A 16,649-nucleotide genomic window follows, 5' to 3' on the forward strand; every position below is an offset into this window, starting at 1 on the left:
ATAAAAAGAGAGAACAAAGGCAGCCTTTAAATTCCTGTACTCACAGCTGTTTCCACATAACAACATCCCTTTCTTATCTTCATGAAGTCTTCTCCCTGTGATGCATGACAGAAGGGTGTGGGAGACAAAGAAATGTCCTTGGTGTCTCCACTCTGTGGGTGCAGAAGTGCTATATTCAGAGGCAGCCGTTCTGAATACCCCCGAGGAACCATATCCAAAATACTGGATGTTACATGGTACAGAAACCATAAGGAGTCGTTAAGATTCTTAGTTTTCTCTTGCACGTAAGGGGCAGCGTCTTCTGGAGACCTGAACCGGAGGTTAGAAAACACAGCTTTGGTTCTTCACTTTTCTTTGTGTCTTGATGCGTGGAATCATTGACCTTGGAAACACCACTTCAGCCCTTTTTAAACCTTGTTTCCCCATTTGCAAAATGTAGGTGGGATGCTGGTTTTCTTCAATCTGCCTTTGGAACAGGGAACATGAAAGGTACCAAATTTTCTCAAAACAAAAATAAAACCAAACATCTCGGTGTAGGAGAGTATTAATAACCCAGGAAGCCATGCTGGCATTTGGAGAAGGAATTTAATTTTTAAAGACTGGCTGGACTATTGGTGTTTTACTTCTAAGTTTGTTCATGAACATTGGAGAGGAATTATTTTGCCTTACTTGAAATACAGCTCTTTAGTCACCCATAGATTTCTTTGACAGACTGATGCTGTTCTGAAGATGAAGTATTTTACAGTACTGTCCCTGGAGCGTCCACATCCCCTTCTTTCCTTTGAGGCTGTAAGAGTAAGGCATTTTGGCTGCCTCCGTTCCCTCAGCCACTTCCTTAGGTACAAGACTGGGGTCTTGTAATTAGGATACTGAGGAGGCAAGGAAGGTGATCGGAGTGTGAATATGCAGGCCCCCTTTCCTAAAAACCCAGTTATATGCGACCGATACGTTGTTTTATTTTTAAATAGCCTCTGTACCTCCCTCCTCTTAGCTCAGTTTCGTTCAGATTGCATCATCTGAAGAAAGAGGGATGTGGAGTCGAACTGAAGGCTGACACACATCACCCCACCCGCCCGATGAGCCGCAGTCTGGCTGCTGGACCGATTTCTCAGTGTGCTCTGCAGGCTGTAACACAGCGAAGTATTTGAATACAGCAGCTCCGGCATCCCCACGCGTACATCCACACCGAAGGCATTGCTGTTTCCAATGTGCAATGTGATCTAATCCCATCGGGTGAAGGACAAAGGTTACTCCGGAGACTTCTCCTGCATATGTTCTGCCCCTCCTTTAATTTTACATCAATGTTTTGCTGAACTTTGGGGGCCTATTTAACGAAAGCCGCCTGCTTTCTAAGGTGGAGTTCTTACTTGCCTGGCTATGTGCATGGCTTCTGGGGATGAATACTGGTTATTTTAGTTGCTACTTCCAGTGGATTTCATGCCAACTGAACATCCAGGGATGCATTAGCATCACTTGAGGAATACGATACATCAGTCAGCCACTTGTTTGCAGTTTCAGCCTTTTCTGTTAAATATTATGGCTATACTGCTGTTTAGACAGGCAGAGCGGACAGCATAAAAACTGAACAGGGGCTTTGTAAACTGGGCGAGGACTAAGCTGAGAACAGGGGCTTTGTAAACCGGGCGAGGACTAAGCTGAGTTCTTGCAATAACCTGCTCTCTGACTGGTTAGCAAGTCTTAGCAAACCTTTCAAAGTCCTCTACCTCAGGAGCATACAGAGCCCTTTCGCCGGTGACCATGCAGTAAGCTTGGCACATATGCTCAGTAGAGACCAAAAAGCTCCAGGTGAAGCGTTTGCGCTCAGCCTAGACTCACGCTGGAACTGCCTTGTTACCAGCAGCCCCAATTTGAAAGCTTTTCAGTTTAAAACTACAGAGCTCTCTCACTTTGGCTGGGGTCTGTGGGATCCTACAGGTACGACAGGACTTCAGGGTGACAGCAGTGTTCAGGGAACAAGACGGCATGGATGCGCCCTCTTTCTACCTGGAGGTATCAATATTCCATGGATCCCAAAATTCACCTCTTCAGCCAGGATACAGAACAGGTCTATTATCTTGTTTTTCAGAAACAGAATGCCTGGAAATAATTTTTGGCCAAACCATGTGTGGGAATCACGGGTGTTTACAGGGTTTGTCTTGCTTTCTTACCGCTCACTGGAAAGTAGACTGGAGGAAAAGCACGGGAGACTAATGGAGAACCGAGTAGGAAGAAAACTCTTAATTCTCGTGACTCCATTCAATGAATGTTACAGTCTATTATCTGCTGCTCTGGATCTAATTTCAGACTGAAATGGTTCACCTGGTCACTAGTGTTGCAGTACACGCTGACAGTGTTAAGACTTTAAGTCAGCATCTGCAAGGAAAGTCTTCACCGAGCTAGCATGACCCTCCCTTAGGGATTTGCCTTGTGCAATAGCCTTAACATCTGGCTTAGCTTCCCAGAGCATTCCCACAACGTCCTGGCCCAGGAGCTGCTGAAATCCTGCTTGGTTGCACTGTCAGGAGATGTATCTCGTGCTCTCCTCTCAAGCGGAACAGAAGGGACTGACGGAGCTCCATGGCAGGTGGTTACAAGGACTGGCCCCACTCCGTTTGAACCTGGTCCCTTTTCACTTCGCACGGCGTTGCTTCAGGAATGGAGCCTGGCATCTTTAGCTGGAGTTTTATTCTTTAAAAAGATAGGGAGTAACCTCTTACAATAGAGAGTGCTGGAAATAATAGTTCATATGTCAGCTGGGAGCTCTTGGGAATGAAGATGCTGTATACCTACATATTTGCACAACTTACAGTAGAAAAATAAAACATGCCTCTCCTCCTCTCAGGGCACTGTCAAATGCCAGGTACCTTTTACGACCACATGGACAGAATACCATGGGACCAAGAGGTGTATTTCCCAACTCCTTAATGCTTCATTTTCAGATCTGCCTCAACATACGTAAGCTCTGACCAAAACTAATATCTACACCTTTAGAAAATGACTAAAATCAAGTATATTGTTCCAAACTGGTAAAACACAGCAAATGCATTTAAGGTATTAATTCCAGAAGGGATTAGCGTGGCAAACTCTCTAGCTCATCCACTGAAGAACCTGAAGAAAATGAGCAATAGTCAGCACGCTATAAAGGTACAGCCTCACTCTCAAATGCCTCAGTGACAACCTGGGAGAGAAGCCAACAAGAATATCCCAGTCATACATCAACACATCATCCACTGCATTACTCTTAATTAAAAAAAAAAAGAAGAAAAAAAGCAGTATTTCTGTATCTAGCTGAACCTGTGCTCCTGTTTCCCTGGAAAAAGCCCAGGAAGTCTGAAGGAGGGGGCGGCTCTTCCCAGAAGCCTTGCCTTCCCAACCCCATCAACCAGCACTTCTTTTAAGATCCTAAGAGAGACAGCTATAATTGGGACAGCGAGATGGACTTTGTCCTTCTTAATCGTCTAAAATTGACAAGGCCTCTGGTTGTAGTTGCCTAGATTCAGCATGGATCCACCAGGGGATTTCATGACGTAAGTGGGACCCAGCCCTCTCCATAACAATGATTCTGACGCTTTAATTCTACTACCCAACTTCAAGCACTGCACAAAGGAACCTTAGGATAACTTCAGAAACTTCACAGTACATTAATGGCAGGACCAAGTACTGCAGATATCATTGTATTTATTAGTATTACAGCCATACCTACTTTAGGGCACATGAAGGGGTTTTTTTGCTTAGTTTTTCACCAGTGCATTCTAGAATTGGAAACGTTTGCTCTTTGCTCACACATGTCACCGTCCCACTCTGGTAACTGAGCAGCTGTAATAGAGCTCTCCAGAAATCCCACAGATCCTGACGGCTCGATCTCCATGGGTGAAGGGCATTCAGGCAGCCGGGGCCATTCGGACTCCGCAGTAGTTCTAGACTTCTGAGGCCATTCACACGATTCCACTAATTTTGATGGAAAAACAGCTGTATCCTTACCAATAATTTCCACCGGTGTCTGAAAATCATTTTCTGGTTCCATATAAATATCCCTGTGGGACTCTGTAACCAGCAGGACTGAGTTTCCAGGTGTAAGAACAAGTTGTGGATCTTCTAAATGGAAAACATCTCCCAGATCTACTGCCTCTGGCATGCTGTGCATCAGCAGAGGTTTAATTCCTTTCTGATGTTCACCGACAGTGAAATTCAGACTGCAGTCTGCGTGAAGTGATCCGTCTTCTGAGTAACCACAATAAGCATCTAAAAACTAAAATAAAATTACTCCAAATGAGCGAGGCGAGTTCTGTGCTACCAGGTCCATCTCCCACCAAGGGAATCACTGAGAGAGATCTGGGTGCGAGGTTTCCCGCAGACTTCCAGCGCACAAAACTGTCTGCCAGAGGGGCCAGCAAAAGCAAAGCAAGAACGCCGGAGAGCCTTTTAGCAAGTAGAGCACAACCCTCGGTGGCGCTTTGCGGGAGGGACTATCACCGTTACCATTTCGGGAATCACTCTACACATCTTTTTATGTAACTTCTACTTCCCAACAGAAGCCTGCTAACAGCTTTTTAAATACTGCTTCAGGAAAAACTAGTGGAAGGGTACTTGAGAAAAGGCCTCTCCTCAAAAAGAGGGCTTTTTTTTTGCTTTAAAAACTTACGGACTATGGTTCTTTCTAATACAGAAAGGCAACTCGACAATATCATTCACAACCAGTCATCGATAGGTAAGAAAAAAATGACATAGTGAAATATACTTGGAAACCATACTTGTGTATTTTAAAGCACGAATAATGAAATGCTTGGCTGATGGTTCAAATCAGGAGAACCCTGTGCAGTGTAAAGCCAAACACCCTCCGCCCCGCACCCTCCTCTTCCTCACCACCCCATCGAAACAGCACCTTGGTACAAAAGAACGCGCATCTCCGTCTCCTCTTCACACCGCTGCTGCTAAGGATACTGAACGCTCCTCTGATACAACTACATCTGCTCCTCCTTGGACCAGCCATACTTTGGATGGAGTCTTATTCACCAGTCCTCTTTTTAGCCTTAATTTTAAAAAAAATATGATGTTGTATACAATTTGCTAGAACAAAACCAAATCTTTGTCTGAAATCACTTTTCATTGCCCGGTACGGCCGATTCAGATGTTTCCTAGGTAAGGTTTGCTTTGGTGAAAATAAAGAACATTTAAACAAGATCACTACGTGATGAAGTATCAGAAACGTACAAACAGATCTGACATTCGGGTCACTCTTTCTTTAGGGTGCTCTCGCTATTAGGCAAATCCTGATACAAGAAAAGTTTAATTTACGAGCTGGCGGAAGACCATCTGAAATGACCTATTTGCCAAGGCTTCTACTGTCCAATTAAGACCTCCAAATACAAATTAAGAACACGAATAAATGAACATTCCGTAGTTAGCTGTAAACGAATGCAAAATGCCTGGAAAAAAACTCATCGGCAAGAGACGCAATTGCCCATGAGTGCTATAATAACAGCGTTTATGTATGTGGGCTATCAATTGCACATTCTAGATGCATTTTTATTTCAAAACCGAATACAGTTCCCCCCCTCATTCATCACAGAATTTCGCCTATGTATTTTTTCTGCTCCTTTCCTCGTTACATTTGGAAATCCATCGAGTTCAATCGATTGTTGCAATTTCTAGGACAACGAAAGCTACTTTTCTTTGCTGCTGCTGTCCAAAATCTAGACTGTACGGCACGCAATGGTGGGAGCCTTTCGCTGGAGCAACAGGGGCACCAGCACTTCAGCTCCTGAGGTTCAAAAATCCAAAACGCATATGGAGTAGTTTCCTTCCAGAGAGAGCAGCAGAATCAAGTACTTCTGCATTCAGTATCCCAATGCCTTAACCCCGGCGTGATTTTAACGGGACTATTATCAATAGGAAAATGTTCTGATGAACTTCAGCAATTCCTCTAATTGTCAGCAGTATAAGCTCTAAACCAGGAGACAAGGAGAGAGCGTAACACCAAGGTGTGCCAAGTTTTGTTGTAATCGCTTATTCAGAGTGGCTGGCTCCGCTGTCCTGCAGCTCAAATAAGGAGAAACATACTCCAGTATCGGTACCCAACCCTCTGCCGAACTTTGTCGTGCATTTCTGCTTAGAAGAAATGACCTTGTGAGCCCCAAGCAGTACCGAGCCACGAGCCTCACCCTAGGGTCAAACAGCCCTGAAAAAGAATGAAGTTCTTACTAGGACACCCAGCCTTTCCTGAACTCCAGTGTGGTGCTCTGCAACGCTGTTACCTACTGTTAAAACAGTAACAAAACGTGAGAAACAAAGACCGTTTTGTTTCTCTACAACAGGTAGCTGGGCAAGAGAACTTTTGATAACAGCATCCCTGCTTTCTAAAATGTATTTCAGCAAAAAGCTGGCAAACGAGAGGGGGGCCCCGCACCCTGTGCCAAAGCAAAACCCGCTGTCGTCAAGTCCTTCGTGCAAGAGCCAAGATCTGACCACTCAGTGGAATGCAGAGAACGACTCAGAACACCAGTACGTTCTCACGGCAAGAAATACTGGAGATAACCTACCAGTTTCACCTGAATCCTTCTCCAACAGATAAATTCATTTCCAAGGGAGGTAAAGACTTGAGTCAAAGACTTGAGCCACTGCTCCACTGACTGACTAGAAAAGTGTCTTCAACGTCTTTTGCCACTGTAAAGTTTAGATCTCAACGTACCAATTGGAAGATATTTTCACAGTGCTTTACACATTGTAAAGGTCTTGTAGAAGAGATTTTAGTCACAAGACATACGTATCTTAAAATCCACCCGCTTTTAAGTCCTTAGGTTTTGGTACAATACTACTGGATAAGAATTTTTGCCAGTGAGGCCTTAGAGAAATTACCTAAAGCAGGCTGAAATCTGTCATCCTGATAGCATTCACCACTTGAGCATCGCCAAGATGGAAGGGTTTACCTTCCGGTCATCGTTTCTGTCATCCGTGCACCAAACTGCAAGTCAGTACAGATGTACACAGATTTTTTAACTGTGCAACTCCTCACACGCCAGACGACTGCATCTATTTTGATGTCATACTCATTACTATAGCAACAGCATATTCATTACTATGGCACAAGAAGGTAACGGAACACGAGAGATCTCATCCTAGTCATGCCGCCCCAAACAGAACGAATACCTGTTGACTAGGAACAGTGACACTGAAGTTTAAGCAGATCTTGCCTGGCCCCCAGCTGGGGGGTGGAGGGAACCAAACCTCTTGCCTCACTGCCCAAGAAAATTGTTTTGACATTGTCTACCTTCACCTTGCCTCTAGCTTTCGCTAACGTGGTAAGCACCGATCTCTTCTGCAGTCTTTATGAGATACCCATGATTTGAAGCCATTTTACATCATGACACAGAACAGGTGTGGAAGACAATTGCCTCACAGGCCATCACCTATGACTTCAAGCTATTTTGTAGGTGCCATGAGATAATCCCTCCAGTCACCAAGAGCTGAAACAAGCTTTGTACAAACTCTGGACACGCGACAGGACATGTAAAGCACTGGGAACTGTGGGAAGTATTTTTGAAAGGCACATTTCCTTTCATAAACTTAGACTCTAAACCATAGAAGGGAAGTGGTGTATCTTTCCTCCCTCGGTTACTACTGCGAGCATCTCCCTACTGAAGTAGAGCGACATCATCTAACACCAGCGTGGTGTGAAGAACACAGAAGTTTCAGTGGAGCAGTTGGGGTGCAGAAAAAACACAAGCCTCCAAGCACGTTAGGCCCTCAGCGATAGCGTGAGTAGTACCGAAGCATTTTGTTTTCATATCCAATCCCTTAAGTTTCATTTTGGAGAAAGAATTCAGAATGATTTGCAAGAATGTGAGTGCATTGGCCTAGTAAACTGACATGCAAAAACATCCATTTGAAGTGACTGCCAAAAGGCCACTTAACCAGCTAGCAAACCTGCCAGTGTAGCCACCGCTCTATCCTGCAAGTACAGCACACACTGGACTCCCCCCACCCCCAGAAAAGCACTGCCCTGACAAACACACAGCACCCTGCGGAAGGCAGAACTTGCACGACAAACCACTCTGAATTAGCTTGCAGAAAGTGGATTGTTTTAGATACCCACAAGATACTGCTACAACCAAAACTAATTGTCCTTTCACCTTATTGCAAAAAAGCCAACAGGCCTTTGTCATATTGTAAATTATTTTACATTGGGAAACAGAGCTCAAATATTGGTTATGAAACAGGCGAGAACAGATGGAAATAGCAAACTAAATTAAGCCTTGTCAGAGAATAGAGGCAAGATGCTCAGAACTTGCCCCTGCCCCCCTCCTCCCTCCCCCCCAATGAATTCATTAAACTCAAGCTTGTTGTAAATACCAATTATCCATTTAAAGTCAATGAAGGGCATCTGATCCACAGCAAGCGCTTGGCAGGCAGGGAAGCTTCCTGGAGCCAGCTAGCAGCAACTCCTATTTCCTTTTACTGCCCTCCCTCCTTCAAAGAGGAAGGCCAAGGAATACAGAATGCAGCACAACCTAGTAGTTTCTTGAAAGCCTGTATGATGTAGTGCCAGTGACCTAACTTCACATGCAAAACCCATCGCCTCAGTACAGCGTGATGCATCAGGCTTGCAGCTTTAGGAGCCTAGCTCCATTTGCAAAATCTTCAGAAAAATTGCTGGAGTATCAACACCAGTTAAACCTAACAAGGCAAATCATCAGTTTTTCAGATTGTCTTGAGACCTTTGAGAACTGCCTGGCTTTTCTGCTTTCATGTGGTGCTAGTTTGTAGCAGCACTGCAGAGCATGCAGCGTTAATTACAGATGTAACGAGAGAGCAGCTAGTGCTCAAGATTCAAAGCAGCAACTGATGGCAAGAAGAATAGCAGGCTTTGTTCCCAGTGTTAACAGACACGTCAGTGACACAGCTCGTTCTTAACACTTTTATTCTTACAGTTCTAGGTTTGAACTGCACATGCAGAGTTGCATAAGTCACAATAGAGATTTACAGTGGATTCTATTCTATGGTAGAGTGCAATCCAGAATCCTTGAACAGTATAAAAAACAACTTTAAACATCAAGACCTTGTTAGGAGCAAAAGGGTTAAAGCTTCCCCAAGTATTTCAGCTCTCCTAGATACCTAGTTACTAGGTACTGTATGTTAGACATATTTAGAATTGAAGAGCTGTGTAACACTAAACAAACTTGAACATCCCGATGTCATACCATCTTTCTTAGTTCTTTCCCACATTTCTGGCAATTAAGAATAAGTCAAAAACCCTGCCACCTGCAACCAGCTAATACAGACAAAAATAACTACTCCTTAGTTGCCTGTTTAGGGTTGTACAGTGTTAAAGAAAATATTCCCTCAATGGCATTTGTATCTCACATCAGCTGAAAAAGCAATGTAACAAAAATAAAGGTATAACATCTTTGAAAATAAATATAAAGAGGGAATGCAGACAAAGTGTCAAAGATTTTTTTTTTGGCAGGTAACATTCATAATATACAAAATATAACTTATTCATATTAGCCAAGGAAACATTCGTGAGTTCCTGTAAACTGTTTTAATCCACCTCCTCCATGCGTGATGTGTCATCATCTCCTTCAAGAGGTGGCATCTCCTCAGTAACCGCTGGACTAGCTTCTTCTGCAGCAGTATCATCTTCATCAATGCCTGTGCAGGAAACACACATACCATTAACGCCGATATCGGAACTCAAAGCTTTCTTCTCCCTCACGCTTCAACTGATCTGGGCGTTCCCCCTTTTCCCCAAGTACAAAGAATCACCAAGGTGATCTCCAGACACTCTGTACCCTAACAAGGGCACGTAACCACACCAGAGTTTACTGCAGTCAGGACGGATGGCTAACTCACCCAGGCCAAGCTTGATCATTCTATAAATGCGGTTGGCATGTGTCTGAGGATCTTCTAAACTGAAGCCAGAGGACAGGAGTGCCGTCTCATACAGCAAGATGACAAGATCCTTTACAGACTTGTCATTCTTATCAGCCTCTGCCTTCTGCCTCAGTGTTTCAATGATGGAATGATCAGGGTTAATCTCCAGATGTTTCTTCGCTGCCATGTATCCCATTGTGGAGTTGTCTCTTAATGCCTGTGCTTTCATGATCCTCTCCATGTTGGCAGTCCAGCCGTACGTACTTGTTACAATACAGCATGGAGAAGTAACTAAACGATTGGACACAACCACCTAGAAAAGTGAATATAAAGCAAAAGTCTGTAATTTAACATTTCAACACGTACACTTGATTTACTATCCCCACTGATTTTGTAGAACCATTTAGGTTAGAAAAGACCTTTAAGGTCGAGTCCAACTGTAAACCAAGATTTAACTTTGAAATGCTGCTGCATGTCATGAAAGACCCAAGACTGTGACATGAGAGAGCTGAAGAATTTGCAGTAACAACTCAAGAGAATCACTGAGCTTCACTAAAAATCAAAACAAAGACACCTTGTATCTATAAAACTGTCTTGCAGAGAGATTGCTCTCCCTCTCAGAAAAGGCAATTGTAACAGACATTGCTACCCGAGCCTTCTCTGCAGCAACTTCATTTCATATCATTAAACAACTTGCTACATCTAGACAAACCGAGTACTACTAATTACCTTTTCTACTTTCTTTTCAAGGATATCTTTCATTATTTTGCAAAGGTTTTCAAACTTTGCTTTCTTCTCCTCCTGTTTCTTTTTCTCTTCCTCATCTTCTGGAAGCTCCAAACCCTCTTTTGTTACAGAAACCAGGGTCTTGCCTTCAAATTCCTTCAGCTGCTGCACACAGTATTCATCAATAGGCTCAATCATGTAGATCACTTCCAGGCCATGTTTGCGAAGACGCTCCACAAAAGCAGAGTTGGCCACCTGATCTTTTGTTTCACCTGCAAGAAGCAAGAATGCCACAGTTGTGGTTTGAGCCTCAGCACTGTAACGCGGCAGCTTGTTCATTTTCTGAAAGAGCCTGTGCAATGTTTCAGTGATGCTTGATGTCAGTACCAGGGAAAAAGGTGCACAAAACTGGTACGACAGGCTACTGCAAAGGTTAGGCTGGCCTGAAGAGACTCAAGCCTTTTAAACTGACTCCACAGCTTGTAATACTTTACTGGTTTCAAAGTAAATTTCCATTTCCTGGAATGCCAGGTAAGAAATGTTTCCTATTCCTCCACAAGGAGGAAAACTGAGAAGCCCTGTATAGCATCTACCTTTAGAAAAAAGCCTTCATATCTCATGTCCAAAAGTTAATTGAACTGATTTGAGCATTAGGTCTTAAAATTTCGGATACTCCTGGCGGAATTTATTAGCTAAAGCTGGAACACAAAGCTGTCTTAAGGGCACCTCAAAGACTCAAAAGCGTACTTTCTGGGCTGGGCTTATGGGGGGGGAAAAAAAAAGTGGTGGGTAAGCAAGCTGTGCAAGGGGCACTTTACTACCTTAAACTGGATTCTCCCACACCTTCCTTCAAGGTTGCAGCAGTGTCACTGAACATTAGATTTCAAGAGAAAAGTAATAATTGAAGAGCAACTGTTTTATTGTAGCTCATTAAATGGTGCAGTTCCCAATGACGGCAGTTAGCACTGAAGCAGAGTTTCATCAACAGGGAACATCTCAAGCAGCACTCCCAGCAAGTTTGCAAGGGCAGTTTACAGCATAGAGGAGGTAATTCTCTGTGGCTAGTTCTGCTGTCCTCACGGACATAGTACCATACTAAGGAACTGTAACTACTGTCATGGTTTAACCCCACCCGGCAACTAAGCTCCACACAGCTGCTTGCTCACTCCCCCCCTGTGGGATGGGGGAGAGAATCAAAGAGCAAAAGTGAGAAAACTCGTGGGTTGAGATAAAAACAGTTTAATACTTGAAATAGGATAATAATAAAAAATTGTAATGGAATAAAACAATGCAAGAAAGAAACCTGGGCGGGGACGGGGCACAACACACCACAAGTGATGCAACCACTCAGCACCCACTGACCAATGCCCAGTCAGTCCCTGAGCAACAATTGCCACCCCCCAGCCAACTCCCCCCAGTTTATATACTGAGCATGACATCATACGGTACAGAGTATCCCTTTGGCCAGTTTGGGTCAGCTGTTCTGGCTGTGCCCCCTCCCAGCTTCTTGTGCACCTCCTCGCTGGCAGAGTATGGGACACTGTAAAGTCCTTGACTAGTGTAAGCACTGCTTAACAACTAAAACATCAGCGTGTTATCAACATTATCTCATGCTAAATCCAAAACACAGCACTGTACCAGCTACTAGAAAGAAAATTAACTCTATCCCAGACGAAACCAGGATGACTGCAATTTTACTTTACATGGTTTTAACACTCTGCATTTCTTTCTTCCTAAATTCACCAAGAGAAAGAACTGCCATGGTTATTTTCTGTTTTCTAACCCCAGAAAAGACAACCCTACATATGTACCTGCATTTACAGACAGTTTCTGTTACCAACTCACCAGTGATGTAGTAGACATGCTTCTGGTTTTCCTTCATCCGAGTGCAGTAGTCCTTCAGAGAAACCATTTCATCACCAGATGCAGATGTGTAATACCTCAGTAATTCTGAGAGCTTCTTGCGGTTCTGGGAGTCTTCATGTATACCAAGCTACAAAAGTAGAAGAAAAAATAAAAACTAGTTAAGTGGTTCCTTTAGATAAATACTAAACTGTGATAGTTTAGCATTTCAGGCATAACAAAAATCTGTAGTTTCTACAGTCAAAACTATTATGAAGCAGGAATACCACAAACCTTGATGTTCTTGGAGAACTGCTCATAGAACTTTTTGTAGTTCTCCTTGTCTTCAGCCAACTCAGTGAAAAGTTCTAAGCACTTCTTCACTAAGTTCTTCCGGATCACTTTCAGGATCTTGCTTTGCTGCAGCATTTCACGAGAGATGTTCAGAGGTAAATCCTCAGAGTCTACCACACCTCTCATGAAATCTAGAAGACAACAGTGAGAATTAGCTTTCCAGGACTCAAATCAAGATTACCATTCACCACCTATGCGGCTTTGCCCTTTTAAAATTATGAATTGGTTTCTGCAGAATTCTAGACAACACAAACTAAGCAGTACTTTTTTTTCCACTGCTCACATACTTCCTGATCAGCTGTTTAGGACTCGTGTCTTCCCCCTCCCAGATTTCTTTAAATATGAAGGGAAACTACGAAGTTGCTAAGCAGTTTCTCTAGTATTTTGGGAAACACCTTCCTCAAAAAACATACTCACTCAGATATTCAGGGATCAGTTCCTCACAGTTGTCCATGATGAAAACTCTGCGTACATACAGCTTAATGTTGTTCTTCTTCTTCCTGTTTTCAAACAGATCAAAGGGTGCACGCCGTGGTACAAACAGGAGAGCTCTGAATTCCAACTGCCCTTCCACAGAGAAGTGCTGTGAGAAAGCAAGACAATCATTTTAATCACTTTGTACGCACTCACTTTAGTAACCCTTTAACAGCTCTTCAAATGCAGAAGGTGAACAGTAACCATCTGAGATTTCAGGAAAAAATTCAACACAGTTGGCAAGACATTGGGTCAGGAGCAAGCACATTCTCCAGACAGAAATATCCAAGTTCTGTTCAGTTGCTACCAGGCAAGTAGACCAATTCAGAAGACCTATTCAGTTCCCTGTATTATATACTGGGCTTCAGGAAGCATGTGTCTTCTTACAGCACTTCCCACTACAGACACACAGAAAGGACAGTAACGTCTCACTCACCCATCCCCTTTAGCTGTAGGCCTTTTCAAAACTAAGCTACAAACCCAAAGAATTGACTTTACATTTATTTGAAGTCTACTTTAGGTTTTTCAATTTGATTTAGTAACAACTAAGCTACAAACTGGGAAGGCACCTGCGCTTGCTTTTATTTCCAATAAACTGAGGTATGGATTTAAGGTTATAAGCACAGCCTTAACAGTAGCAAGAATAATTGTAGCACGAAGTGTCACCCTCATAGTGGAAGTGTTCTAAACAACAGTATGACTCCCAAATACTAAGCAACTTATCACAGTGAGATCTGAGGCAATGGATCAGAGTTCAGTAGCATGCTTAGCACGCTTCCAGCTTTAGTGGCAAAAACAATTGTTCCTGAAGAAGGACAAGAACTTACTTTGACAGCCAAGTGGTCTTCCCAGTCATTAGTTAGACTCTTGTAGAATTCCCCATATTCCTCATTGGTTATGTCATCTGGATTCCTCGTCCAAATGGGCTTGGTCTTGTTGAGCTCTTCCTGATCAATGTACTTCTCCTTAATCTTCTTTTTCTTCTTCTTATCTCCATCCTTCTTTTCTTCTTCTTCATCAGAACCAACATCCTCAATCTCGGGCTTGTCTTCTGTCTTTTCCTCCTTCTCTTCTTTTTCCTCTTCCTTTTCCTCAGCCTCATCATCACTCACCTCCTTATCACGTTCCTTCTCCACCTACAAAAGAGATCACTAGTTGAATTGAGAAACCCAGAAGTTTTATCATTAACAGCCCTAAGGCATCCCTTGCAGTCTCACAAAGCTAGGAACTACATGAACATGCTGTCGTTTTCCTCCTGGACTCAACTAAGGACTTACATTCTGGGTGCTGAGACACCAGCAATATTTTGTTTCCATGTGCTGATGATGTGGTAGTTTATGCTATTTAGTTTCATTACACTGAGTTTCCACTAACGATACATCAAGATGTAGTTAATTTACTCAGCAGTTTGGAGACTGCGATACTACTAGCTTGGTAAAACACATTTTCTACTTAGCTTTGTAAAATAAAGTTGTAATTAACAGAACTGCATTTTGAAAGAGCTAAAGCCATGTAACATCTGTAACAATTTTAATCAACAAAATACACATGGACTGCTCTTTCTTCAATTTCAAAAATTGACTTAAGGTGGCAATACTTAAATTATTTAATATTTCAAGCAAGGTACATACAAAGAGTGTAATAGGATAGCCAATGAACTGAGAATGCTTCTTCACAATTTCCTTGATTCGCCGTTCTTCCAGATATTCAGTTTGATCTTCTTTAAGATGCAGGATGACTTTTGTTCCACGGCCCAAAGGTTCACCTATAATTGAAGTTCACAGGTTTTACTTGTGCAGGAACAGACTAGGCTTTGGCTAATTCTAAAATAAGTCTTCTTTAAAAAGGCACTCCTGTATCAGAAATTTCTTCACCACTGGGAAAACGTAAGCTTCCATGTAGAGAAAACAGCCTTACAGACACTTCCTCAAGCTTACTGTACCCAGCATGTATTTCAAATAAGCTTAAGGAGATTTCCACCAATTACTCTGTTCACATGTCACCTTTCAAGTTTCTCTATATAGAATTGTTGCAGGAGTCTACAGAAGTATTTCCACGTACAAGCTTTGAAAGCTTAATCTTCATTGTAACACAACATTTACGTCAGGCATTCCCTTATCATGTACCAATAGTTACTCCAACTGAAATGATAAGAGAAGAGCTATGCCTGTGCTTGATCCAACACATGACTGGTACTACCTGCTTTATCTGTTGTTTTTGTCTTTTTCAATGCAGAGTAAGCATCTGAATGCCAGAAATCTTTAGAAAGCATACTTTAGCAGAAACATTTAATACTCACCATTATCAAGTCTGACAGTGAAAGACCCTCCAGCTGATGACTCCCAAGCATACTGCTCATCATCATTGTGCTTGGTGATCACCGTCACTTTTTCTGCAACCAGGTAGGCAGAGTAGAAGCCAACACCAAATTGACCAATCATGGATATATCAGCCCCTGCCTGCAGCGCTTCCATGAAAGCCTTGGTACCAGACTTGGCAATAGTACCAAGGTTGTTGACCAGGTCAGCTTTAGTCATCCCTATGCCCGTATCCACAATGGTCAGAGTGCGATCATGCTTGTTTGGAATCAGGTTAATTTTCAGGTCTTTTCCAGAATCCAGCTTGCTTGGGTCAGTCAAGCTCTCGTATCTTATCTTGTCCAGAGCCTGTAAGGTAAGAGGCAGGCTTTAACATTCCCTGACTATTCCTAAAAATTTCAGTAGTCCTACTGACACAAACCAGTCTAGGAGTTACGGTACTTACATCTGATGAATTGGAAATCAGCTCCCTCAGAAAGATTTCCTTATTGGAGTAGAAAGTGTTGATGATCAGAGACATCAACTGAGCAATCTCAGCCTGGAAGGCAAAGGTCTCCACCTCCTCCTCCATTGGTTGGTCTTGAGTTTGCACAGCTTCCGGCATCTGTAAGGAGAGAGGGAGTTGAAATCCCATCCTAACAGCTTGGTGCGCATACCCTTTTACAGGCAGCGACAATGGCATTCTGAGATGAAGGTAGTTAACTATGTGGTTTCAAATACAGCACCATAGGAACACAAACTCTCCCCCCACCCCCCCGATCTTATTTCCTACCAGTAACAATTCAGGAATTTTAAGGAAAGCAGAAACTAGATACAAGATTTTAACTCCAGACTTGCTTTACGTTCACTTTGGTTTGCACCATTTAGGGTAACACAGAACTTTTCATCGCCCCTCCATTAATTACAAATTAATGTACGACCTTTACCTCCCCTCAGCACAGACCCGAGTACACATTACGAAAAAAAGAAAAATGCAACAGAGAACTTAGCCCGGCATTTGAGACGCGAGTTGCATTCTCTGTAGTCGATTCTCACAGTAAAGTCTCTACTCGGAGTACTTTCCTT

The 16,649-nt window shown here is 42.9% G+C and overlaps 1 protein-coding gene across 1 annotated transcript; it reads right to left on the reverse strand.

The window, feature by feature from the left end:
* Positions 1-8,900: 8,900 nt before the first annotated feature.
* On the reverse strand, positions 8,901-16,221 carry HSP90AA1 (heat shock protein 90 alpha family class A member 1). Its single transcript, XM_009280847.1, has 10 exons — positions 16,030-16,221; positions 15,566-15,932; positions 14,898-15,031; positions 14,094-14,402; positions 13,210-13,375; positions 12,733-12,923; positions 12,442-12,589; positions 10,600-10,868; positions 9,850-10,183; positions 8,901-9,648 (listed from the first exon to the last, which is right to left on the reverse strand). The coding sequence occupies exons 1-10, from the start codon at positions 16,216-16,218 to the stop codon at positions 9,539-9,541; spliced, it is 2,217 nt and encodes a 738-aa protein (XP_009279122.1). The 5' UTR covers positions 16,219-16,221; the 3' UTR covers positions 8,901-9,538.
* Between the last annotated feature and the right edge of the window lie 428 nt (positions 16,222-16,649).

Source organism: Aptenodytes forsteri, unplaced genomic scaffold, assembly GCF_000699145.1.
Source record: "Aptenodytes forsteri isolate BGI_AS27 unplaced genomic scaffold, ASM69914v1 Scaffold193, whole genome shotgun sequence".
Taxonomy (NCBI): Eukaryota; Metazoa; Chordata; class Aves; order Sphenisciformes; family Spheniscidae; genus Aptenodytes; species Aptenodytes forsteri.

Bases quoted from the DNA above. Each gene is read 5' to 3' on its own strand.
- HSP90AA1 (XM_009280847.1), bottom strand. From the start codon at position 16,218: ATGGGATTTCAACTCCCTCTCTCCTTACAGATGCCGGAAGCTGTGCAA. The intron at 13,376-14,093 runs GTAAGTTCTTGT...GCTTTCTCACAG, and splicing joins AAGACCACTTGGCTGTCAAA to CACTTCTCTGTGGAAGGGCA. The intron at 10,869-12,441 runs GTGAGTTGGTAA...TGCTTCTTGCAG, and splicing joins GCATGTCTACTACATCACTG to GTGAAACAAAAGATCAGGTG.